The 24,334-nt window shown below is 53.6% G+C and overlaps 7 protein-coding genes across 7 annotated transcripts; 2 read left to right on the forward strand and 5 right to left on the reverse strand.

The window, feature by feature from the left end:
- Positions 1 to 766: 766 nt before the first annotated feature.
- Positions 767 to 2,222, reverse strand: AB675_9511 (Apoptosis-inducing factor 2; the record flags this gene model as incomplete). The annotated part of the gene is made up of 3 exons (XM_018150052.1): positions 767 to 1,369; positions 1,423 to 1,940; positions 1,994 to 2,222. The coding sequence occupies 3 exons, from the start codon at positions 2,220 to 2,222 to the stop codon at positions 767 to 769; spliced, it is 1,350 nt and encodes a 449-aa protein (XP_018002299.1).
- Positions 2,223 to 5,191: 2,969 nt separating this feature from the next.
- Positions 5,192 to 7,053, forward strand: AB675_9512 (Quinate permease; the record flags this gene model as incomplete). The annotated part of the gene is made up of 4 exons (XM_018150053.1): positions 5,192 to 5,670; positions 5,717 to 6,559; positions 6,608 to 6,744; positions 6,794 to 7,053. 4 exons carry the CDS (start codon positions 5,192 to 5,194, stop codon positions 7,051 to 7,053), a joined length of 1,719 nt encoding a protein of 572 aa, XP_018002340.1.
- Positions 7,054 to 7,761: 708 nt separating this feature from the next.
- AB675_9513 (uncharacterized protein) lies at positions 7,762 to 8,868 on the forward strand (the record flags this gene model as incomplete). The annotated part of the gene is made up of 1 exon (XM_018150054.1): positions 7,762 to 8,868. One exon carries the CDS (start codon positions 7,762 to 7,764, stop codon positions 8,866 to 8,868), a length of 1,107 nt encoding a protein of 368 aa, XP_018002586.1.
- Positions 8,869 to 9,287: 419 nt separating this feature from the next.
- On the reverse strand, positions 9,288 to 10,070 carry AB675_9514 (Endochitinase 3; the record flags this gene model as incomplete). Its single annotated transcript, XM_018150055.1, has 1 exon — positions 9,288 to 10,070. The coding sequence occupies one exon, from the start codon at positions 10,068 to 10,070 to the stop codon at positions 9,288 to 9,290; it is 783 nt and encodes a 260-aa protein (XP_018002451.1).
- Positions 10,071 to 10,341: 271 nt separating this feature from the next.
- AB675_9515 (uncharacterized protein) lies at positions 10,342 to 10,950 on the reverse strand (the record flags this gene model as incomplete). The annotated part of the gene is made up of 1 exon (XM_018150056.1): positions 10,342 to 10,950. The coding sequence occupies one exon, from the start codon at positions 10,948 to 10,950 to the stop codon at positions 10,342 to 10,344; it is 609 nt and encodes a 202-aa protein (XP_018002264.1).
- Positions 10,951 to 12,995: 2,045 nt separating this feature from the next.
- On the reverse strand, positions 12,996 to 14,523 carry AB675_9516 (uncharacterized protein; the record flags this gene model as incomplete). Its single annotated transcript, XM_018150057.1, has 5 exons — positions 12,996 to 13,172; positions 13,220 to 13,511; positions 13,566 to 13,822; positions 13,867 to 14,434; positions 14,483 to 14,523. 5 exons carry the CDS (start codon positions 14,521 to 14,523, stop codon positions 12,996 to 12,998), a joined length of 1,335 nt encoding a protein of 444 aa, XP_018002592.1.
- Positions 14,524 to 20,947: 6,424 nt separating this feature from the next.
- On the reverse strand, positions 20,948 to 23,874 carry AB675_9517 (uncharacterized protein; the record flags this gene model as incomplete). The annotated part of the gene is made up of 2 exons (XM_018150058.1): positions 20,948 to 23,419; positions 23,497 to 23,874. 2 exons carry the CDS (start codon positions 23,872 to 23,874, stop codon positions 20,948 to 20,950), a joined length of 2,850 nt encoding a protein of 949 aa, XP_018002430.1.
- Between the last annotated feature and the right edge of the window lie 460 nt (positions 23,875 to 24,334).

Consider the following 24,334-nt stretch of genomic DNA (forward strand, 5'->3'; position numbering starts at 1 on the left):
GCCTTCTTAGGTACTTTCCAGTGCCGTATATGCTGCATGCCCGTACCAGGACCGAGGTGAGACGCTTATATCGACGCCGGCAATTTGCGGCATTGCTCTGGTTCAGGGCAGCTGCTGCTTCAGGCCCAGCGAAGGCATTGTGCGAGGACCTGTATCAGGCACAACGACCACAGGGCGGTGGCCTTCTACGTCACTGTTGCTTGGTGCTGTCAGATACCATTCACTTGCGAAGCTGACGTTCTGCTCTCAGCAGGTTGTTCTTCACGTCAAAGAGCTGCATCTTGCGAGTCTCGTGAGCGAGCGACTCTGGACTTTCAAGCTCTTCCTTGGTCTGGTCCGTATGGTTCGCACCCTGCTGCCTACGTGGTTGCTCGCCTATTCATAGAAGGTAGAGTGATCGATACCTCGTCGTACAGGGTCACCATTACAGCCAAGACCCTCCTGCATGATCAGATAACAATTATCCGTCATCCATCCACTCAGACGACCATCTGATAACCCAGATCAGACCACTCTCCATTCTTTCCTTTGTCCCGCTATTGAGCAGGTGACTCAAGGAAAATCAACAAAGCATGCCACGTCGGATCGAACCACCGATGACGTACGAATCATTGCATATGTGCTACTATTCCTGCCCACCTTGGGACGCAGAAGTTGCCTGTGCTAACGGAGAAAGCACCCGACTTGAAACCCATGACTGACGCAGTCTACTCAAGGGAAATGCAACGATATCTAACTCATCGCAGACCTCCAACACCAGATCAAATTAAGCAACAGCGGCAACAACCTCACTCACCGCTACCCTTTCTCCGCCCTTCCCGTTGATCATCTCCAGCCTCTCTTTTTCAACCGTCCCTCCCAACTCCAGCTCCCGAAGCCCCAGATCCTGCTCATCTCCTGGCACCAGATTCTTGTCACCCAGCTTCATATAGTTCCAGCAGATACTCCACCCCAAATCATCACCAAACATCATTTGCAACACCTCCTCACCCTGCTTTACGCCCTGCTCAGCGACATAGCTGATCGCCTTCCTTCCGACCGCGAGGCCGATGACAGGTGGGAACTCGTTGAGTTCCAGGTAGTCCGGCTTACGATGCGCCTCTGCTTCGTCAGGCACGATTCGTTGCGAGACGAGTTCCTGGTAGATGTTATGTGCGGCGTGGTGGCCCATGTGCATGGCGCCGCCGCAGCGCTTGATCCCGGACCAGCGTGCTACGTCGCCGATGGCGAAGTGGTGATCAGCGCCACTGAAGTGCAGTGTTGGCTCAATCTTGACATAGCCTCTGCGTCCAGGACAGCAGACGGAAGGTATGTTGTCGTCGGTGTGGAGTGTGAGATTGCTTTCAGGACATGAGTTGCGCTCAGCGTACTGCCGTCTGTAAGTTTGACTATTTGCTTTAGGTCAGACTCATCCGGAGTGACGTAAGCAACACGCTGACCCAGCACGAGCTCAACGCCAGCCTCACGGACCAGAGGCGCAACAGCGTCCTTGAACTCACCCGGCAAAGGCTCAGCCGAGAGCAGCTGCTGACGAGAATGTACCAGAGTGACCCTGGTCGCAGGCCGCACCAGCTTGAGCTCCGCAGCCGTCTCGACGCCGACCGCGCCTCCTCCGATGACTATCACGGAATCCTGGCAGGACTCGATGTTGCCTGCCGTTTCGGCGAGGTAAGTCTCTCGAGTCAATGATTGTGGGACGACTGGCCATGGCCTGCGCAGACCTGTGGCGGCGATGAAGTAGTCGTACTGCAAGGTTTCTTTCCTCTGGCTGGCGTGCAGCGAGATTGTAGCCTTGTGAGCTTCGCAATCGACCGACTCAATCGAGCCTTGGGTGACTTTGATGCTCGGGTCTTGCAGTGCTGGTACATTCTTGAAATTGACCCATGCTTTCGCCGCATACTCCTTGGATGCCAGGGCCAGCGGAGAGCCTATGAGGTGATCTGTGCATGTCAGCAGATGTCGTAGCGTGAGATGTTCATGGCATTGAACTCACAGTAACCATCCCTCTCATCCACAATGGTGATCTCAACAGGTATCCTGCGTGTGAGCTTTCCTGTGAAAACTGCCGGAATGTCCTCGAACTTGAACGCTGGGTTGAATCTTGGCGGACGACCCTCACACAGGTCTAGCAGATTCAATGCCGCGGAGAGGCCGGCATATGAGCCTCCTGCGATCAGGACTCTCCAGGGAGCTCCCCCTGTGGTCAACGTTCGTAGAGCCATGGCGCAGGCAAAACCTTGGACGGCAGAGAGCTATTCGATGTCAATCTATGTGTACCAGGACTAAATCAACGCTGTGCACGACTTGTCAGTATATGCTTACATGTATATCAGATCAGATAAGATAATCTCGCACAAAGTCCAAACACAACGGCTCGGAAACGTAGAGGGGAAAAGCGTTCGCGAGTGGCGTGCGCACGGCGTGCCGGGCGGCAGCCGACATCGCAGTGCGCTTTGCGGTCCACAAAGCTAAGGAGTACTTATTATTTGGGTGCTATCGAGCGCTGAAGGAGCCCCAAGTGTGGGCGCATGAGGAGCAATTGCGTGGGCACTTGGGGGCACGGCGCTTCTGTGAGTCCGCCATATGCTGGAAACAAAACCACAAGAGCATGGTCTGAGGTTGTGAGTCATCTCTTTGTGAAATCGACTATGGTGACGAGAGGCCCCGTGGTAGTACTGAGCAGAGGGGGCCCGAGGCATGGCGAGTCTTGGAAGCAGAATTTTATCAGATCGTCGGGCCCACCTAATCTTATCTGATGGCTTGGCTGTCGGGTCTGGCGACGTTGTCTGAAGGACTCGGTGATTTTTGGCCACGGAGGTATGCTCATGTTGAGTCACGGGTCTGACAAAGGTTTTTCAGGATCTTTGCGTCGTCCTCAATAATAGCCGCCTCGCAGGCATCCTCGAGGCTCGCTTGTTGCTCGTCTCTGTTTCTACACGCCTGAATGGGTTATAATATTAGATGGGCTGGGAGACGAGTGCCGTGACTGCGCTGAGACAGGTGAATTCTTTTTAACCCCATGGCACGACGTGGGGCGAGGATGTCCTGTCTCCTCTGCATCATAGTATTAGCAGCGGCACGGACCTCGACTGCAACACTCGTTGAGCAGGATCGCGCCGGTCGATCGCTACAACGTCTCATGTATGAAGTTGACCATGAGTCTTTGCCAGCCCCCCCAATGGACATCGGTCGGGAGCGGTGGGCACAAAGGCCTGGCTCGATGTTAGTACTTCGGGAGAGATCGTAGATATTCATAAGAGTGCCAAGCTGCCCTGTGTTGCCAGCATTCTGCTGTACACATACCTCTGCCCGCTAGGGGTACTTCTCTGACCCCGGCGCTGACGATAGAAGGCTGATGTACAGTCAGCTCTAGCAAAACAGGTTTGCCAGACCTGTCTCCGTCGAGTGACAATGGGTACTCTGCTTCACTTGGCACAATCTCCGGACTATGCTGGCATTGCGTTGAGCTCACGGAACGGCCACACGGAACGTCTTCAAACAGTCAACAAGTAAGTGCCCGGTGACGAATGGTGGTCCGTACTGCTAGACTCACTTGCGCAATGCCGTCGAAGAGTAGCAAAGACTGAATCCAATGGTTGCCTCCGCATGGACTACAGTTGAGCCCGCGAGTGCTCCACAGATCTGTGGACGCCTCGATGGGCAACGCGTGGCCATCGGAACAAATGTGCACTGGTAGACCTCGGTAGCAGCAACTTTTGCGAACAACATGCAAGTTGTACCAGTGTCTGCGGATAGCAGGGAGGGCTTGAGCATGAACTCGGTAGGAGGGACACTAACCGGCTGAACGGCATCTTGAGTATCCATCGTTTATTCCGTCGTGCTCTTCTAGAAGGCAAAGACGAATCCGTGCAGCCCTAGGACATCGGAGCAACACTGGTGAATAGGTCCGTGTGCAACATCGGTCTGAACCTAGACCTGATCTACTTACCGCACTTGCAGCTTGAGGTCCGCCTTGCTGAGCCACCAGAGGTCCTCTAAAAAGTCTGCCTCACAGCACGAGAGCGCTAGCATCTGCTATTGCTATGCCTTGGACCAGTAGCTGTGTGTTGCCAACCGTTCGCGCTGATCAAATCTGCCACGTCCGGCCTCTCGCAAGAATGCACTCACCAATTCTGCGTGGATTCGAAGAACGGTATTCACGCCAAAGCCATCGTCAGCTTGATGGCGGCCAGCCCAAGGACAGAGTCCAGGCTCAGCAATATTAAATTGTAGCTGTCGTCAAGAATTTGCATCATCATAGATCGTCGCGGGACCTCCAGCTACAGGCAGTGAGATCGGTCCATCGAGAGAACCTGCAACGCAGTCCATGACCGAGAACCCAGCTGGTGGCTGTCTCCCGAATCGAAGCGCGCGGGCATATGTTGGGGCTTTCCTGCAGCTCCGCGGACAACACGGCGTGCGATACCACCCTGTCGAACTCGCAATGATTGCTGACGAGGCGAGTCACATTTCTCAAGTCGTCCTTGTGAGAGGTGAGATACCCCGTGTATAGTAAGGGGTCAGCCCATTCGCTAGGCGAATATACAACTTGGCAGATGCCGGCTAAATGACCCCGGATATGCTGCGGGGAGCAATAGGATCAATCCATGGGGAACGCATAGGGCCGACCGCCGGTAAAGTGACAGATTGGGCGCCAGTAAGAATGCCGTGTTGATGACCCGAGAACATTCTAGGGGCTTCTCGTACGTGAGTTGAATACTACCATGCATGATCCAGAAGGAGTTTGACACTTCCGTTAGAACCGAATAACGGCTCGGCGTTGACTTGCAGCGACTTCAATCCAAATGTGTCGACGGAAGATCGACGTCCGCCACTGGGGACTCAAGACTCGGGCCAGGGTCTCCAGCCCATGCTCGAAATTGCTTAACCATCTTTGGTGAGCCTAGTTCTCATGCCCTCGTTACGATGGAGCAAAACTATGGCGATTGTCAGACGTGGTTTGCTAGAGAGCATTAGCGATGTACTTCTCCGGTATTTACACACCGATGCTGGGTCAATATCAGCCTGAAGCGAAATCACGAGGCCGCCGTGACAGTTTGAACAACTCCGGGCACCATCCAGACGCGTAAGATGGCTGTATAAACTGCAGACACCCGTCGTGGCTCGCGCTGTAAGCCGTCGAGCAGTCCTTGCGTGTTCGCGGTTTCGAACGCACCGTCTCGTTCCCACCATGGCTCCAAAGGTCAATGCACCGTCCCAGTTCTCAGATGCCGCCCTCCAGCACCGCTTGGAGCTGGTGGGTGGCGCCAAGGGCGCCGGCATGTCTGCGCTTATGAAGAGTCTGAGAGTTTTCGCCGTGGCCTGCTTTGCTTGTCTCGGCGGACTGCTCTATGGATACAATCAAGGTGTTTTCTCTGGCATCCTCGTCATGCCCGCCTTCGAGCGATACATGGGCGACTGGGTTGGTAACGGCACAAAGATCGGCTGGCTGACTTCAATCCTCGAGCTTGGCGCCTGGACCGGAACAATGTATTCTGGCTTCCTTGCTGAAATCATCTCCCGCAAATATGCTATCATCGTCAACACAGCCATCTTCATCCTCGGCGTCGTTATCCAGTGCACCGCTGTGTCGGCTGGCCACTCGGCCATTCTTGGTGGTAGATTCATAGTGGGTTTGGGCGTCGGCTCGTTGTCGATGATCGTTCCCATGTGAGTGCAATTGCCCAATCTTCGCGTGCTTTGTTGACATAGTCAGGTACGTGGCCGAGTGCTCACCACCCGAACTTCGCGGCTTCATGATTGCTATCCAACAATTCGCTATCGAATTCGGCATCATGATCTCGTTCTGGATCGATTATGGCTGTAACTATATCGGCGGTACTGGTGAGACGCAAAGCAAGACCGCGTGGCTCCTGCCGCTTGCACTTCAATTCATTCCTGCCGTGATCTTGCTGGTCGGGATGTCTTTCATGCCATTCACTCCTAGATGGTTGGCCCATCATGGAAGGGAGGCGGAGGCGAAAAAGACCCTGGCGATGCTCAGATCACTGCCCGAAGATCACGAACTGGTGGAGCTCGAGTTCATGGAGATCAAAGCCCAGTCGTTGTTTGAGAAGCGCACGACACAGGAGAAGTTCCCTCATCTCGCCGATCAGAGCTGGTCGAGTACCATCAAACTCCAATTTGTTGCCATCGGTTCTCTGTTTAGGACCAAGCCGATGTTTCGAAGAGTCGTCGTTGCAACAGTGACGATGTTTTTCCAGCAATGGACAGGTATCAACGCCATTCTCTACTATGCTCCGATTATCTTCAAGAATGGTCTCGGTCTCTCCGGAAACACCACGAATTTGCTGGCGACTGGCGTTGTTGGAATCGTGATGCTGTTAGCCACTATTCCATCCATGATCTACATCGATCGCATTGGAAGAAGACCAGCTTTGGCTCTTGGCGCTCTGGGCATGGCCTTTAGCCACTTCACCGTCGCCATAATTTATGCCAAGAATGAAAATCAATGGCCGACACACCAAGCAGCTGGCTGGGCGGCCATCGTCATGGTTTGGCTCTTTGTTGTGCATTTTGGATGGTCATGGGGACCTTGGTAAGTTGGATCGCCATCCTTTCCGGACAGACACTGATAACGAGATAGCGCGTGGATCGTCGTCGCAGAAGTGTGGCCCTTGTCTGCCCGCCCGTACGGTATTGCTCTGGGCGCATCTAGCAATTGGATGAACAATTTCATCGTCGGACAGGTCACTGTTGACATGATCGATGGTATCCGTTATGGTAGGCCGCGTTATCTAGAGCCTCATGTGAATTTACTGATCCAATCCAGGCACATTTATTCTCTTCGGGTGCCTCATTACTCTTGGTGCTGCGTTCGTCTGGTTCATCGTACCTGAGACCAAGCAACTGACCCTTGAGGAGATGGACATCGTCTTCGGAAGCAGCGGTGTTGCAGCTGCTGATCAGGAGCGCATGGACCAAATCAACAGGGAGGTTGGACTGGTTTCGGCAGCCCCTGGTGGTCGGGTCACACCTTCCAGCGAGAAGCCTGAGGCCGAGACAGTCCTCGCGGAGAAGCAAGGTGCCTGAATGAGTCGTGGACGCCCGCCGTAGTGGAGAAGCTGGCATCAGTCGCTACTGCGTCCAAATTCGACATTGTGGAATCGAAGCGTTGAAAGAGCGGATGTGATCGAGACATGGCCGTCACTGCCTTCCAAGGATGCCAAAAGGTTCCTAGCTCAGCAACTTCACGTTGTCCGTGGGCTCTAGCTCGGCAGAATAGTTTGAAGAAATGTCGAACGTAGTCTTGAAAGTGTGCTGGACAGCCGTCAAGCTACGAAAGGTTCATCGACTTTGTGCTTGTCAACATTGCAAGTGATGAGTGAACTTGAGTCGTCTCGTTTCGTCATGAAGGTCAAAGCGAAGTCCGCGATATTGGGCGACCAATGACAGACCCCCGTTTCAGGCACTGCCTCAACGTCCATCAAGATATCGCCTTCGGTGCCAGCACAGACGTTTCTCTACTCTCGCCTTTGCTTCAAGACGACGAGCAGCGCTGTGATAGTAAGTTCGCCCGTGGACTCCTCGGGCGACTTGATCAGGACCGCCCTACGAAGGCAAATAATTCGACTAGCAAACAAACCCCAAACACCGGCATATATATTCCGTTGCTTGATCTTCGAAGAAATTGGCACGTGTGCTTAGGTTTCGGTATCTGTATTGACGATAGCGATAATCGATACAAGTCTAACACGGTAACGCCAGACAAGCGTTCTCTCCACCTCGCGAACGGCGACCATGGGTTTCTTCAAATCGCTCAAGGGGAAAGTGGACGTAGGCACGTCAGACCAGCAATACGAGAATCCACAATACACCTCCGGCACGCACGACGAGCTGTCCGCTGCCAACGACAAGCGGCGTATGTTCGGCGGCTCATCCCGCTCAAACCAACCACAAGCACAATCCTCAGCGCCGCCATGTTCACCTCCCTCTGGTCCGCCACCCTCTTCAACCGGCAAAGGAGAATATCAACCACCCTCAAACCCACCACCCACCTCCAATCCTCAACCCTACCACGACTGGACCTCCGTCCCAGACACTTCCCTCCTCCCGCCACCACCCTCCTTTCCCAGCGAATTTTCTCCAACCAACAACGCCAGCGACGAAGCCGCCGACGCCGCCTACCAATGGTGCGCCCAATTCCCACCATACTCCCCCGTTGCCCCCTCCGACTCCCTCATCACCGCCTCCAACAACCAGCAACTAATCCTCGAGCGCCCCGAACCCTTCGCCCGCTCCGCTAGTCTCACCCAACCCCGCCCACAAGTCTTCCACATCCGCACCAAACCCCATCACCGGGACGTCGTCTCCCTCTCCAACCTCCCGCTGTACTTCGCCGCCGCCCACCACCCCTTACACACCGAACGCCCCAAGACCATCTACTTCGAGCTCCTGATTATCAAACTCGCGGACGCCAACTCAGCTTTTGGGATCGGCTTCGCCGGCAAGCCCTACCCACCATGGCGCCTGCCAGGCTGGAACCGCGCTTCTATCGGCGTGCACTCCGACGATGGAAGGCGGTATGTCAATGACTCTGGCGGTGGTGTTGAGATGCTCCAGCAGCCGCTCGTGGCAGGCGAGACGTTCGGGGTGGGGATGCGGTTTAGCACAGAGGCGAAGACGGATGTTACGGTCAAGACGCGGTGTTTTGTGACGCGGAATGGGAGCGAGGTTGGTGGGTGGGATGTGGACGAGGAGCGGGATAAGGATGTCGGCGGTGGGGAGGGTATTGCGGGATTGGAAGGCGAGGGGGATCTGTATGTTGCGGTTGGGCTTTTCGGGGGTGTCGAAGGTGAGGTGAGGCTCAGTCCCAGGGATTGGAGCTACGTGCCGGAGGGAATTTGAGTTCGTCCACGAGTGACACAGCCGAAGCCATCTGCTGATCTCGGAAGTTCTACGACATCTTTTACATCGTGCAAGAGGTGGTAATGCGCCCACAGCCCCGATCCAAGTGGCACCCTATCGTGGCAGCGTTGAGACGATATGCTGAGGTTGTGACACAGCAATTCCACGCTTCCGAGTCATTACACGTACGCAAGCGAGCCCTGGACATCATAGCATGCATTACGCTAATCTCATTGCTGTCTATCCAAATATGCCTTGAGCCATGCAAGGGGGAATATGAATTCGAAATGCACTCACCTTCGTGAGACCTTCTCCCAGACCCGACAATGCAATTCCCCACCCGAGTGACACCGCCATACCGCCATCTCCATGCGTTAGAGAACTCACACTCCTCAGGCTTTGTATCGCTGCCGGGGCCCTCAAGCCAAAACTTCCCGCACAACCTGCGCATAACTCTTCGCGCCCCCTTGACCACTCAGTTCCTCGTAACTGCCATCCCAGTACATAACCCCAGCCAAATTGCTGAGTCCGCCCAAGCCTTTCACCTGTGTCAGGATCCCGGACAGGGTCGGGGGATCGACATTGCCCGTCCCGACTGTTGTGGCGAGCACTCCGATAACAAGTTTGGGCGGTGCGCGGGCGGGAGTCAGCATTTGGGCTCGGCTTTCGATATCCTGCCCATCCTGCCTTTTGTTAGGGCGTGGTGGTGTGCCAGTCTGCATCACTGGTTCGCCGATGATGCCGTTGACCACTCCACCGGTCGTTATCGTCGACGCAGCGGATGGTGCACCAGCCGCGAGGTCATTGGACCAAGCTTGTAAGCTGGCGAGAAAACCCGAGCCAGCGTTGACATTGCAACTGGGGTTATTGAAGAATTGCACCCAGACATAATCCAACACCCCCAACATCTGCGCGATCGGCAGGCTCTGATCTGGACGTGGACACTGTGGCGCTGCGCTGAGCAAGTACTGCTTACCGCCGGCGTTCGCACTTGCGTCCATAAGACTTCGCAACGCTGTAGCAAGTGCAGGCTGATAAGTCGCGTCAGCGGGAGTCTCATTGTCGAGGTCGATGCCGTCCAAGACGACGGAGCCGAAGGGACGCGCAGCTTGGACGGCAGAATTGCCCTGTCCGCCGCCCAAGAACAAGTCCCAGATGTTTTGGGCCGCAGTGGAGGCGGCCGAGGCGGAAGGTATAGCCATGTTCGAGATCGCACCGCCTAGCGAGAGCATGACTTCTTGCCAGAGGCTTGACATTGGCTGACTTGAGCTGCAAAGCCATCGCCAACGCAGTCGATTAGGCCAGTGGCGCCGAGAGATGTTTGGGCTTCTGAGGCGGCCCAACATTTGGAGCCGAGGTTCAGCTGGGAAATCGAAACGTTAGCGAAAACATCCCGTGGGTAAATGAGGCTCGGGTGCGGGAAAGGTGGAAGCCACGGCTAGGGTCCTCTGTGAGATGGTCTTGGTATACAGGTCAACTTACTGTTGGATAGCCTCCGGCAGTGAAGAGATCGGTGACGAAGGCAAGTATGACGATATCTATGTTGGTATCGTTGCATATCGTTGTGAGAGGCACCTGAGCGGTGGCTGGCGTCTGGGCGTAGTAGACCACATTCATGTTTCTGGCTCCGGTCCCGCTACTTGGAGGTGGCCTGCTGTTCGTCGGCTGACTTGATGGCTGAGAAGCAGTCGCTGTCGGCAGTAGGGTCGTCGTGACAGTGCTGGTACATTGTTGTGGAGGCGTCTGACCCGCGCCATATCTTTTGACAAGTTCTCTCACGTCACCGTAGCTGAGGCCTAGCTCATCCAGCAAATCAGCGAGATCGCTTTGTTGCAGATCGGAATGGTCATCAAGCCACGTTCGATCGTCGACATCGTCTGAGGTGTCGTTCTCTGATCTTCGGCCAAGTCTGGTTTCTGGTTCTTCAGGTATCTCGAGGTGCCGTATTGATGGAGCATCGTGTGAGTGTCTGGGCCGCGCTGCGATATGCGCTGCCCGGTGACTGTGTACTGGCGTCGCTTGCGCCCATTGTGCCAAGACTGCACATGCCGCCAGTAGGACGGAAAGACTGCGGCGAGCCATAGTGCCACAACGAGGTTGACAGATCAGACAGAAACTCTGTGGAAGCCTTCACCACTTAAGACAAAATCATGAACATGGCTGGGTAAGTCTGTATTTATTGCGTAGGCCTGGAATGAGGACGACCGCCGAGGCATGGCACGATCGTCGTCTGTGCACACGCATTCCAGCGAAGGGGAAGAACTCGTGCGCAAGGGCGGGGAACATGGAAATTGGAATCAGACCTATTTTGTGTCTCGCGCGAACAGCGTGCCTCAGGATGCGCTCGAGACGGTCATGTGTAGCGTTGCATAGAGATGTATGATCATGTCTTCCTGTTTGCAAACGATTGCCGTGATGTCCTGTGAACGCGTACGCTGACTGCTGGCCAAATCGCTCGCCGCTCTGGCACGCATGACGCAGTGTCGTGGAACAAGTCAGCAGCAACTCGAGGATAGATCTCGCCGACGAGTTGCGCGACATGTGGCGACGACTTCCATATTATCGTCGATGTCGTGTAGCTGGCGGCAAGCATGTAGGTTGATCGAGCTCGAGCCGGTATCAAGTTCTTCCGGGCTCTAACGACGTCATTCTTGGGCACACGCGGTACGAAAGTCGAGACACCCAGCCTCCATTGATCTCGTTGGCATTCGCTTGCACACGTAACGACAAATGTTGGGAACTCGGCACTTGGAACAAATGCCAGCCTCTCTCGCATACTCAGAGACGAAATGAAGCATGCAACGTACGGCAAGCTTAAGAAGAAAATGTTGCAGATCCCCTCGCAGAGCTCTCCCTCGTTCTTCTCCCCCTGGTCAGGACACCCTTGTACCTGCAGCTGCAAGGTACCTGCCTATTTTACATTTACCTGCTCGCGGCAACATTGCTCGCACGAGCATCGAATTGCCGCGCGTCGAGAGCCAATTCGGAAGCGCATCGACTGCATGCTCTCCTGGAGGTGTGGTTGCACAACATAAGTGCCTGCAGTAGGTAAAGATACTGGCGAGGTTGGTCTGACTGCATGAGCGTTGCATCTGATGTTCCGGCGGGCATGCTTGTGTAACAATGCTATGGTATATTTGCCAATTTGATCTCAATCAGGGAATTGCTGTGGATGTGTACTTCCGGCTTTTCGTCGTGGTCTGCTCGATGGGCCAGCTCTGAATGAAGCTTGTAATTAGAGGGCGACCGCTCTCGGCACGGCGGTGGTTTCGAAGTACGAAAACTTGATGAACGGAGGTTCGTTGCGGAAAGAAAAGATCTGCAATCGAAGGTGGGGAGTTCATCGGGTAGTAGGACGATCAGCGGTACGGGCCATCCACTCAGCTTCCGTCCGTTGCGATCTGAAGCGATTGAGATCGGGGCTGAATTTGCACGACTCCTCAAAAAGAGCACGGTCGTGAATGCTTCCTGTAGTATGATGCACTGCCACGTGCCGTTCTCGAAAAACAAAAGCAAGTGATGGTGCCGGTCGAAGTGAGCCTGTATCACATTTGAACGATGGGAACGTAGGCCTGTCGAGCAATTACGTCGAGGCGCAGAGCATACCTCTCGACACACATAGTCCTACGCACAGGGGTGTCAAGCGCGATACAAGAGTGACTAGTGCCAAGGCAGGTCTGACCGGAATGAGAGTGCCGGATAGCATTGAAAATGTGCAGGTGCTTTCTCATTTTGACTCGCAGTCATGAAGCATTTCGTGCCTTCCATGCGTTCATCCCAGTCGTTTGACATATCCGTCAATTAGCCATAATAACGCCGTGCCATGCAGTCTTTGTGCATGAATGAATCCAATCCAGGGGCCGCCTCGGTCTATCGAGCACAGTTCCACTAACGCCTGCAACTGAAGGGGTAATCCGCTTTTCGCCGAGCTTGATGCTGCTGGCAACGAAGAAGGTGAGAATAGAATGCCGCCCATAATTTTCGTCTGCATTATTCGCAGACATTTCGCTTGCAAGCAATGCTTTTCGAAAACCTGCCAAAGGACGCCTCATAAGACCTGGGGTAGAATTTTGATCACTGGAGATCGAGTTAAGGGGTCGTGAAAGTAATTACAGCCGGACCTGCATTCAAGCAGCCACAGCGGAGAGTCGTGTCTCGTAGGAAATCATGTCCTCGCGGAGCGGGATCTTCTCGTTGTTATCCTCGTAGAAGTATTGGTACTCCGGTCGGAAGGGTGTTCGATTGCCGCGAATCATGCGATCCTTGTTGTCGGCATCTGCACCTGCTCTGCTGCCCCATGTCGTCTGTGATATGTCAGCATTTGTGTGCGCAGGATACTAGAACGACATACCTCGTTGAGAGTGAGCAGTGCGTAGATCTTGATGATGCCGTGCAGCCAACCGAACAAGACTGATACTGGCCACAACATGATGTCGACGGGATAGCGAACGAAGTGCGTGATCAGCTTGATGAACTTGGAGAAGATCATCCAACTGCCCAATAGCCAATACGCTTGATGGGCACGAGCCTCAGGCCAATCGGCGACACCTTTGTAGAGCAAGAACCAAAGACCGACATCACCAAGGGCAGCAAGTTGAGTGACTGTGGTAAGCTGGACCGCATACGTGCTCCATGGCTGCTGACTAAGAACATCGGTTAGTCTGAATCCTGAAATGGATGTCAGAGACGTGACTTACTACCAGATATTGCGCTCAACGAACAGACTGGTACAGTTGCTGCGCCAGTTGCTGCGTGCCCAGCGAAGGCATTGGTTGATGAATTTCGAGTTGTCTTCCAAGGTGGTCTTGACCTCGCACTCAGGGTGATACTGCATGTAAACCTCGTGCTTGTGGTTGACGAGCCAGCGTGTGATGAAATTATCGTCGTCAGCGTTGAGCTGGTAGCGTCCGAAGAACCAGCTTTCGGTAGTGAAGCCATCGGTAAACTTGTGATCCTGAAGGATGCTAGTCCGGTAGGCACAGGTACGACCCGAGATACAAGCCATTCCGCCATCCATGTGGCATGTTGCAGCACAATCGAAGTTGCGGCGTTCGAGGTACAGGCACCGAGGAAGCCATAGATGCGCTGAGTGAAGGACGGGTTCTCGGCTCTTCTCAAGCGCTGACAGGTCACCACACCGCCGTAGATCTTGCTCTCGAATGGGGCGAGGATCCATTGCAGCAATTTAGCAGGCCAATCCACATCATCATCAGCAAAGACGACGATCTCAGTCTTGACTTCTGGGATAGCTCGGGCCATCTGACGTCGCTTGTTGGCTTGCTTGATCGACATACATCGCAGACGACCCTGCTGTCCCGCAGGTGTCTTCGCAATGGTCTTCTGTGCCTTCTCCAAGTTGTCATCCACCGTGACCACGATCAACTCGAATGGCTCATTGGCTAAGATTGATTTGATGGTTCGCTCCAACTCTTCTCCTTCGCCATCGAGTGATGGTAGAATGACTGTGACATCTTTGTTGGTCAGAGTAGGGTTGTCGGGGATCGGGATTGGCTTGAAGGTCCAGAAAGACCACAGGTTGACGATGAGCCGGAAGTACCGATAGAAACTGATGTAAGGTCAGCAACATGTCACAGCTCGGACTGATTATACTCACAAGAGCAGACAGAAGCCCTGGAAGTAGCTTAGACCCAGCATATTGGCGGATCCCAGGTACTACGTCGTTTGAGACCGTGATATGGAGGATAGCGAGTTAGGTGTGCATGTGACCTCTGAAACGACCGAATGAGTGAATTGCGAAGAGGCAACCACTCGACTGAAGTACCACGAGACTGATTCCGACGGAGGTGGTCGAACGACAAGAGGTGGTGAGTGACGAAGGGAAGAGGTGCGTAGTCGAGATTAAGAAGATGATCGGCCGGCGTTCGAGCAGAAAAGAACGATGTGTTTGAAAGTAACTTAAGTTAGTCAAACTGGGGTGTCTGCGTGAAGTAGTGCCTTGCAATGTACGTCGTGACAGGGTAGTCAAGTAGTGAAGATGTTTGGCATGAACGCCCTGGAGACGTGAGGATAGCGTCAAACCATTAGCCGCAGCGTGGTGTCTGATGAGTCGCCTCGCAGTGTGCAGTGAGCAGCGAAAAGTACAAGGCGGGGTGAATGATTGGTTGGTGGGGGCAATATCAGGAAGAGGCGAGGTGCAAACGAGGTTCAAGTGAAGAAATTGATTCAAGTCACAAACCAGGAACAGGATGCGATGTGAGATGGAGGTGGGCCCATGATTGTCTCGAAGGAGCGCTGCGCATCAAAAAGTAGCATCGAGAGGATTGCTTGCATGGACTCTAGTAAAGACTACTGGTCATGCAACTAAATCAGCAGTTCTCGATGCGCAGTGGAGGGAAGCGCCGTGGTGGAGGAGAGGAATTATTCGAGAGGCAATGAGGTCGAGAGGTCGAAAAGAAGAGTGGGGCCAAGGACAAGGCGCGAAGACGCTCGTGCTAAAAACTAGGCTGGACCTAGCCCTCGTCTGTCGACTGCTTCGCGCTAAGCTCGACTCTTGCAAGCCACGGCGGCCTGGCAGAAGTGGAGGGGTACAGTGGTCGGGGGAACGCGCTGAGCGACTGCTTCACAGAGCAGCCGGTGGAAAGGCAAGCAACACGTCAGGAATTACATGGGGCGGCTTATTATTGTGGTTCGAAGCTGTTATCGTTGCTGACCATCAACACTTCAGAAAGATACGAATATGCACCCTGCAAATAATCCCGAACTTCTTTCAGCACGCTCCAGCGCTGATGATCGCAAATGTTATTCTATTCGAGTTCAGCGCCAGTGTGTTTTGCAGCGAATACGGCCTCAGCCAGGATGTGCCCATGTCATATTGATCCTTATTTCACGACTCGCAGGGAATTATTTTCCAGACGTTGTGAGATCAGCCGAGCACGAACCGTGACTGCAGGCCTGTCCTTCTGAACATCAAGAATATCCTCATGTGTACATATTCTGATACAGCGTGAGTATGCACATGCCACAAAGCCATTTTTCCGCCACATGCAAACGGAGTCACATACATCCAAGTCCGACCGCGAAGGCCGAACCACAAGCATAAGCATATCTACCAAGCCTCTGAGAGAAGGAAACCACTCAATGAAGAAGGTGAAGATATGACTTTCCAGACCGAGACGAGTCAACATTCGTGAGAGTAGCTCGCAAAGTAGCTCAGGCGAGCACTGGCGACGGAGCAAGTCGCTCGGACTTCCCAAGTCCATCAACCCCACCAACACTCTCCAGATGCTCGAGCGTTCGTGCGAGATGTTTGACTCAACAAAATCTTACTTGAACGATTACTCTGGGTTGTGATGAACCTGTGGTTCCGATAGCCGATGACCGAGGCCGTCCCTGCACGAGTTTTCTCAGACAGACACGGAAGCAGGCAACGCAGGTAACGCGTCTTCATAGCCATTATTACCAAGTGTCAATTCACGTAGCAGACCCATTTGCATTGGCCTGAATCGGTCATGATAGCCACAAAGAATTTATCTGCGAAACGATGCGTTCGAGCAGCAGGCCTGTCCAGGGTCCAACCTATCCCGCCAACCCGGCCAGTTCTTTGCCCCACCCCGCCAGATGGCGCAATGCTCTGTTGCGTGATGCAACTCACGAGCGGCCTCGCCCGCAGGTTAATCGAAAACTATCGTTTTCTATCTGGGACCCCCGCCATGTCGACAGATATGCTTTGATGAAGAGACACGTCCTCGGACGAGCTGGTCAGTGCATTATTCAGTGCAATAGCTAAGTCTGAAGCTTCGTGGATGGCAGCTCAATGATCTGACAGTACGCACGCGGCCATCTTCGGCCTCACATCATCTGCATCCTATTGCTCGTGGACACACATGCCCGCCACTGCATAAGCTTTCACGCAGGTTGCTAGGCTTATCGTACCTGCTGGTCAGAGCTAGGCACAGAGTGTATCGAGCTGCTGTTTTCGTTCTCCCGCTCTCTTTTCGCTCCCTCGCGAACTTCGCTTGGGGTAGCCTTTCAACTAGCCATATAAACTATTGACAGCTAGAATATGCAATGCTCAGGATTACCTGACTGTGTAGCGGTGCTAAGTTGTGAATTGGATCCATGACCAGCCAAGACTGCTCGCCAGGAAGCAGTCCTGTGCTAGGTGGATGATACTTCCTTGAACATTCAGTCGTACGACACACACGATATGCATATTCTGCTGCGCTGTACTTGACGAATATCCAGGTTGTGCTCAATGAGCCTAAAGGAAAAGCATGTGAATCGTCGATGAGCTTGGTCAACGCTCGTGATGCTGTGTCTGAATCATGCACTATTGAAGTCAACTAACAATCATGTTCTCACCATTGGGGCATGACGATCAAGCTCGAGCGATCATCCTCGATCAGCTGTCATATGCCATCAAAGAGCTCTTCGCAGATCGTCAGTGGGCCTCATTTTCGGCCATCATCCCGGCCATTGAGGGGCAACCTGGCCAGTGGCTGCCTTAGTCGAGGTTTGCATTATCGTGGCGTTTTTCGACCTGTCAACCCCACAATCTTCCCCCTCTACGACTGACGAACTCGTGCTGGAGGTTAGACCATTCGAGCATCTGGCTGTTACAGAACATTGGCTTGTTCGGCTTACATCTGACATGCAAGGACAAGCGGTTTGCAGCTTCCTGCCGATGCCGTGTCGCGAGCCGTGAGACGAGGTATTATGTTGCCCTGTGAGAGAGGTCCATCGCCTACACAAACTAGCAACGGCGTGATGCAACACGAAAACCAGCTATCCACACGAGCAAAGGGTACCCGATAAAAGACCGGAACCGTTCGGTGGCCCGGCCCATGGCTCTTCGCCGTTCTGCAGACTCACCAAACACAGCAGTTCTTGTAAAGGTTTTTGCGATGTATCCATCAGGATCACGTTGAAAGATCTTTGTCGTGACGCATTCGCAGCTCGCCCGCCAGCTTTCCAACTCGTTGCTCCAGCTCGACGACGAAACTCCGCATGAGCATGCAAGCAGATTCCACCAGGTCCTGCGGTAAACGTGCGATCGTTGCGGCTTCCCGCAAATTCGCTCGGTTCTCTGCCCCTGTTTTGACAGCGCATAGATGGTACGCGGCACAAAATGGCCTATGGCGTACTTGGTCGACATGTCCTCACGACATCATGCATCGAGCTACAGATGCAAGGCGCAATGTCGTCGAGTCATAGACCGGCGGGGATGTCGAGTGTAGAACTGCCGAAGGTCAACGTTACAGATTCCGCAGAGGCTCACCCGCTTCCAATGTCTAGCTGCATGCGAGATCTTGTCGACTGCGACACATTTCCGCAACGTGACTTTGGAGGCCTTGTGTGCTCATCCTGGTATGACGAAACTCGTAGCTGCGCTGCCTCAACGGTACCTCGATGCTCAGGAGATCAACAAGTATGCTAAGACGTGAGGTGCAAGCACTGATATGATCGAAGAATGAACGAAAAATATCCCGTCGTGATGACTAAGCACCGCAATTTCGAAAGACAGTTGCGAAATTAATTGTGTGCACCTACCAGGCTCGCAGGGCTGCTCCAGACGTTTCGTCTTCAACCTGAACTTGGTTTGTCCACAAATGGCACGTACATGGCAAGATGCGGCTCTTTGACGTGGATCTATAGTTCATCGGAGAGATCTATAGATCTGCAGATCATATGTAAGTAATCGGATGCTCGATCTCATGCAAGTCACACCGCCTGTTCGTTCGTTCAAGGGATCTGAGCGGTGAGCGATAACCACGTTTGCTTCCGGTCCGGACCGCCCACAAACAACCAAAGATCGTCGTCAAGCTGAGCCAGACATAACATGGTACACAGGTCACGGCGCAACCTTGTTCAGACATCAAAGAAGCTACCAGTGTTTGCAGCGCTACAATCACGACGTTGAATGAAGCTCTCGTCGCTTCTGCCGGGCGCAGAAGATCGCCATCCAGCCTCGCCATGCTGTGTCACCTCGGCCATAGACTTGACGATCTCGTCTGTTCATGTTGTGTGACCTGATCCACGGGAGCCGTTGGACCTGCACCGCTGCGCCGTGGCCAGATCTTGTATCACCAGCCAAAAATCGGATCGGACTTCTTGGACACCCCTGTCGGATTACTGGTGGCACCGGCGGCCCCACGCACCAGATCACATGGCCATGTGACACATGCCAACCGAACATGCCATCGCGGCTATCATGGGATCTATGCCTGGATTTCCCAGCTACCGTTGGCGATCAACGATTGAATATCGGCGGTATCCTAGAACAGGGCATTGAATCTCACCCAGCAGCCGAAAGCACGCCAATCAGTCCAAACACTCCGCAAGCGTTGAATCCATCCAATCGTACCCTCACTATGAAGCAGGAGGCTTCCAAATCCGGTTGCCGCACGATCATTACGAGGAGAGCTCCTTTGCTTGATGTGCCCCCACGTCCTCAAGCGGCGAATGTCTTCGTCACACCCACTTTGCAACCTCAGTGTTCCAAGCAGGAAAGCGAGAGCAAAAAGCTTCGCTCACTGGACTTCTCTGAAGGATTGACTCTCGACGATTCTGCAACCAAATACAGACGCTTTGCGTCCTGCAGTGCGGCACGATCCTTGCCGTCCCCTGGGCCTCAGACTCGCAATTCCTCGCAGTTGACTGGCAGACCAGCTCCTTGGGTCGGCCGCAGCACTTCTACTATTGGCTATCCCTACTTCTTCCGGAGCGTCAAAGGAGGGGGCTTGCCACCGACCCCTCTCGGTGCCTGGCCACGCAGGCCTGACTTGAGTAGCATATGCAGCCTCTATCCGGCACTACCCACCATCCGAACGTCGTTCGTATGCCTGCATATACTAGGCGACCTGCTCTAGACAGATGCAAGACATCATGCACTGCACATCACTTTGACAGCTGCGGTCTACTGTGACGCTGCAACGGCGTGGGTCCAGGATACATGGCTCTTGGGCTCGTGTCTGCACGTCCTTTGTGGATCCGACCTGACCTGGCGTTTTCGTCCCAGAGGCCTAGTTCGCATCAGACATCAGGGCCACTCATCCTATAAGACTGCCAGGTAGGACTTCTTGCGCCTACTCAGACCTCGTCCGTCCAAGTCTTGTCGGACCTGCTGGCGTTCCTACCAATAATCGCCCTTACCTACATGCGCATTCTTTTTCCTGAGCAGATGCTCACCGTGTTTGCTGACTATGTCTCAGCATATGCTCCCGATCACACGACGACAACGACTTCCGCTTCGGCACCTTACCGAACGCAACCCGATACCATAGCCAAGTGATTGATTTGCACATCGAACAGTCTTCACAACCAAGATAGCCCTGATCGGTCTGTTATGGCCTACCATCACCGCAACCCACGAGATCTTACCCGCACGCCATCTCAGCCAGTCTGGCGTCGAAGACGACCGCCGATTACCTGCATCAACAGACTCCTGTAGATGTACGACGCGACTTTGCCGCTCCGAGAATGCCAGCCATGCGCATGCGGTCTAACAGGCCCATCCTATTAGACCAAAAATGGCGGAAATAATCGCGAATTGCGTTTAGACTACGTTGCGAGTCCTCATCGGAACTACGATACCGTCGAGATGGTCACCGGTTCAACCTCGAGTGAGACTTTCGTCAGTATCAGCGGTGAAACATTGTCAATAGGTCAATTCACTCTGCGCGGCAGCCTGGGCTGAATCATGCAGCAAACAGTGAATATCCTGACCGAGTCACGCAGCGGATTACCATGGTGCGTCACCGATCTTCACTTCGCATGGAAGAGGTATAAGTAGTCGTCTTGCCCTCGACCTTTCTTCTCCTTTCTTTTTCCTCAGGCGCGCCGATCACCAACCCTGCTCACCCTTGCCATACAAGATAGCTTCTATTGCTACTTGATGGGGCGAGCGTAGTCGAGGAGGTTACTTGATGGTGTTTTGTTCTCAGACGACTGTGCTGCGTCAAATTCGTTGTCACGTTATGCTTTCTAATACAGTGTGCCAAGTTACACGACAGTGAGTATTGAGAGTCAGGTCAAGGCACTGATTGGTCAAGCACCTGATCGTCGATCGCCTTCGATGTCGATGAACTACCTCACAGCCCTTTCCTCGACTATTTCGGCATCAACGCTCAACACAGATCCTCAACCCACGCTCAAGCATACTCTCATATACCTCTTCCCACTCACTGACCGAGATCTCATCCCGCAGCGCCTCGTCAAAGTACAGCAGGTAGATCTCCTTCACCCAGGGACAATTCCCAACTGCGACACGGAATGCTTTTCTCACATTCTGGACTTGTCGGTTCCGGACCTTTTGGTCGCGCTTCGCCGAGGGCTGACTCGTGCGTCGAGAGACCGTGGTTTCGTGAGATGGAAGTGCTCTCAGGAGTGACAGCTCCCATTTTAGGAAGGCAACGTTGATCGCTGGACAGGAACGGATGTTGGTCGACGTGCTGCGAGAAGCCGAGACGTCGTCATTTTTCTCTCCTGGCGGGAGTACGGCGTGCTGAAATGCAGCTCGAATGACATGCTCAGTTCCGCCCTGATAGCTTGGAAGAGACAATGCTGTGTGGACGTTGGACAGATGGTCAATCAGAGTCATCTCGCTCGTGGACTGCAGAGACATGGCGGTAGCTCGCAGGCGATCGATGCCGCCGTGGTTTTGGACGAAGATGTTGTACTGTTTGCGGAAGACCAGGTTGTGCGGAAACGCTCGACATGAGTCTTGGAGGGAGGCTATGATCTGCTTTGGCTTGAATTGCGTGCCAGGAGAGCGCATATGGTGTGAAATGAGTTCGTTGCGGTGGACATGTAGCTGTTCGAGTGCTCGCTTGGTCGTCGCTGGCAGGTGCGCTGACAGGAATGTCGAAAGCGCGAGACACTGCTCGTAGACTTGTAAGCTGGTTGAGAGATCACGGTCCTTGAAGTGATACTGTAGCAAGGCTAGCAGTTGAACGATCAGAACCAGCTCCTCCAGCGCGGGCTTCGCGTGTGCTCTGGACAGCTCAGACCATAGAAACGACTCTGCTTGTTGAAGCTGATGATCTGATGTGGGCTGTGTCGCGTCAAGGATTGGTGCCGTCAAATGGGCATTGCTCAGCACTTGCAGGGCTCTTCCACTTTGGTCGTTTAGAGTGCATTGCCATGCCCATGATCTCAGGATTGACAGACGCTCGCGGATGCGGCCAACGCTTGCGCGCCCAAGCATTGACAAGACTGTGAGCCATATCTGTTCCGCGGCTCGAAGCCCTTTGGACCGAGCCTCAATATCGGCGTAAGTGTTGTAAAGGCGAATCGAGGATGGAAATTGCTTTAGAAACTTCTTCGCTAGTTTCCGGGCTTTTGATGGGTTCAACCTTGAGTCAAAAGACTCAAAAGTCAAAATATAGTCTGCCAGATCTTCGTCGCCGGTCCGAGAGCTCAGAATCTGTTGCAGTACTTCGACTGCTGTCTTCACTAGTGGAGTATGTTGCAAGTTGTCTTTTGGCACAGGCGAAGCCGCGGTCGTCGACATGCGTTCGTTCGTGTCTGGAGTGACATATTGCGCGAGCCCGAAGGTGTCACTTGGTGCACTGCCGTCGGCGAAGGGAGACTTATTCCACAGAAAAGTATCGATTGCACTATCGCCGTCGATAGCATCGTGTAGAGGTAACTCGCAAAACCTCAGAAAGGCGTTGAGCAAATCGTCTTCCTCGGGTGCGAAATCACAGAACAGGTATGGCTCGATGTCAGCAAACAAGATCACTCGGTATGGATCTGTGCTATTCTCACTCGTTCGCGCAGGAAGCGTTTGACGATTGGAAACTTGCGCTTCCGATGCGGCCCACGATGCGTAGTCGTTAAGCTGATCTTGTCCCGAATGCGACATCGCCTCAGCACTCAAATCCTCTGTCCGTGCCACAGAATCGGTCGACCGAGTCCATCCTTTTGCACCAGCCTCACCGATTCGTGGACGTTCGCTGTCCCAAAAGTGTTCGAACTCGGTGATGGGATCGATCAGACTTTCGTCCTTGTAGTATGCAAGCTCTAGATTGGCTTGCCAGATTGCAAACGCCCGCTCTCGGAAGCCAGCTTGACTCAAGAACATAGTTAGACGGGAGAGTAGATGAATAAGCTGCCTGTCGCGTACGCGGCTAGCAGACTCGCGCCTGTACAAGCCAAAGTATCCTGACATCACTTCCAGAACATGCTCACAGGAGAAGCTCCGAGAGGCGCTCATGAGAAAGTTGAGATACAGCAGTCGAAGCTCGAACGATGGACCGGTCTTGAGTACTCTCTCCCATTCAGATACTTGCCTCTCGTGGTCCCAAATCTGGCTGCCTTCTTTCATCAAGCCAGCCACAAGAGTCTGGCGTGCAGTGGCTTGAGTGACTTTTGCAAGGGCTTGTTCATACAGCGCAATGCGCATAGAGATGAGTGTTTGCCGTTGGCTTCGAGTGAGTTTGAGATCAGCGCGGTCGGATCCTCGTACAACGAGCGCTTGGTGGTCAATGAGATCTAGCCAGGATTTGACGTCCTCTGGGTCATCGGTGACTTGATTCGTTAACTTCCTTTGCCGGATATGCACCTCGTCCAGTTGGATCCTCGTCGAAGCCTGTTCCGGGCTCAGCCCAATGACGGCAGTGTCGTCATCCTCTGTCGAGCTCCCATCGTCGGTATCTGCATCGGCACTGATGCCTTCGAGAATCGTGGATCATGCCCAGGTGAGAGCTTGACTCGCTTGCGTGGATGATCAAAAGCGACATAGCTGGATTGTTCTTCAACGGGGTCATGCAATGACTCTTGAGCGCTGGTGATTTGCTGTTCTGGTCCAAGTCTTGCGGTAGCGAGAGACTGGTCCTTCCGACGAGAAGGCAAGTCAAAACTGCCGGTGATGACTTCGCGGTGCTCTTGAGAGTGTGTAGAGATGCGAAAACTCCTGTCAAGACCGATCACCCGTCCATGACCGGACAGGCGATACTTTGGTATCTTGGACTTCTCGAGAGATCCATATTGGAGGTTGTTCACGTCGCCTCGAAGGTCTGACTTCCAGGCGGGGCCAGATGCCATCTCAAGACCCAAGGACGCTCAGAATACAGCAGCTGCATATTGTAAAGAGTGCCCTCACGTTAGGAAGTTGCTCAGCTTAGATGTTTACGTGCCTGCTTTCAGTTGGCATAGCGATACCAGGCGTGTTAATTCCCTTAATTTTCAAAGTCCTCCGGCATACCTAGGTGGAGTGACATTCACCTGGGCGTGCAAGAGATGTTTTGAATGTCTCTGGGCGTATGAAGTCTGTTCCACCTCAGCCTGCAGCATAAAATGGCAGGCGCCCCGAAGGCCCCATCCAAACCGAGGATGGCAGGCTCTCCAGAGTACCTTAGGCGTGGCTGCTTCTTTTACCGCCCTAATCCCTGTCCTCTTCCTGCCGCTTTTACACCCGAGAGTGTCCCATCGACCTCATACGACATTCTAGCGCGAACCGACGCGGCAACTTCCTGTAGCACTACATCTGCAGCGCCCGCCCGAC

The sequence above is a fragment of the Cyphellophora attinorum genome (genome assembly GCF_001299255.1).
Source record: "Cyphellophora attinorum strain CBS 131958 chromosome Unknown Contig7, whole genome shotgun sequence".
NCBI classification, from domain to species: domain Eukaryota; kingdom Fungi; phylum Ascomycota; class Eurotiomycetes; order Chaetothyriales; family Cyphellophoraceae; genus Cyphellophora; species Cyphellophora attinorum.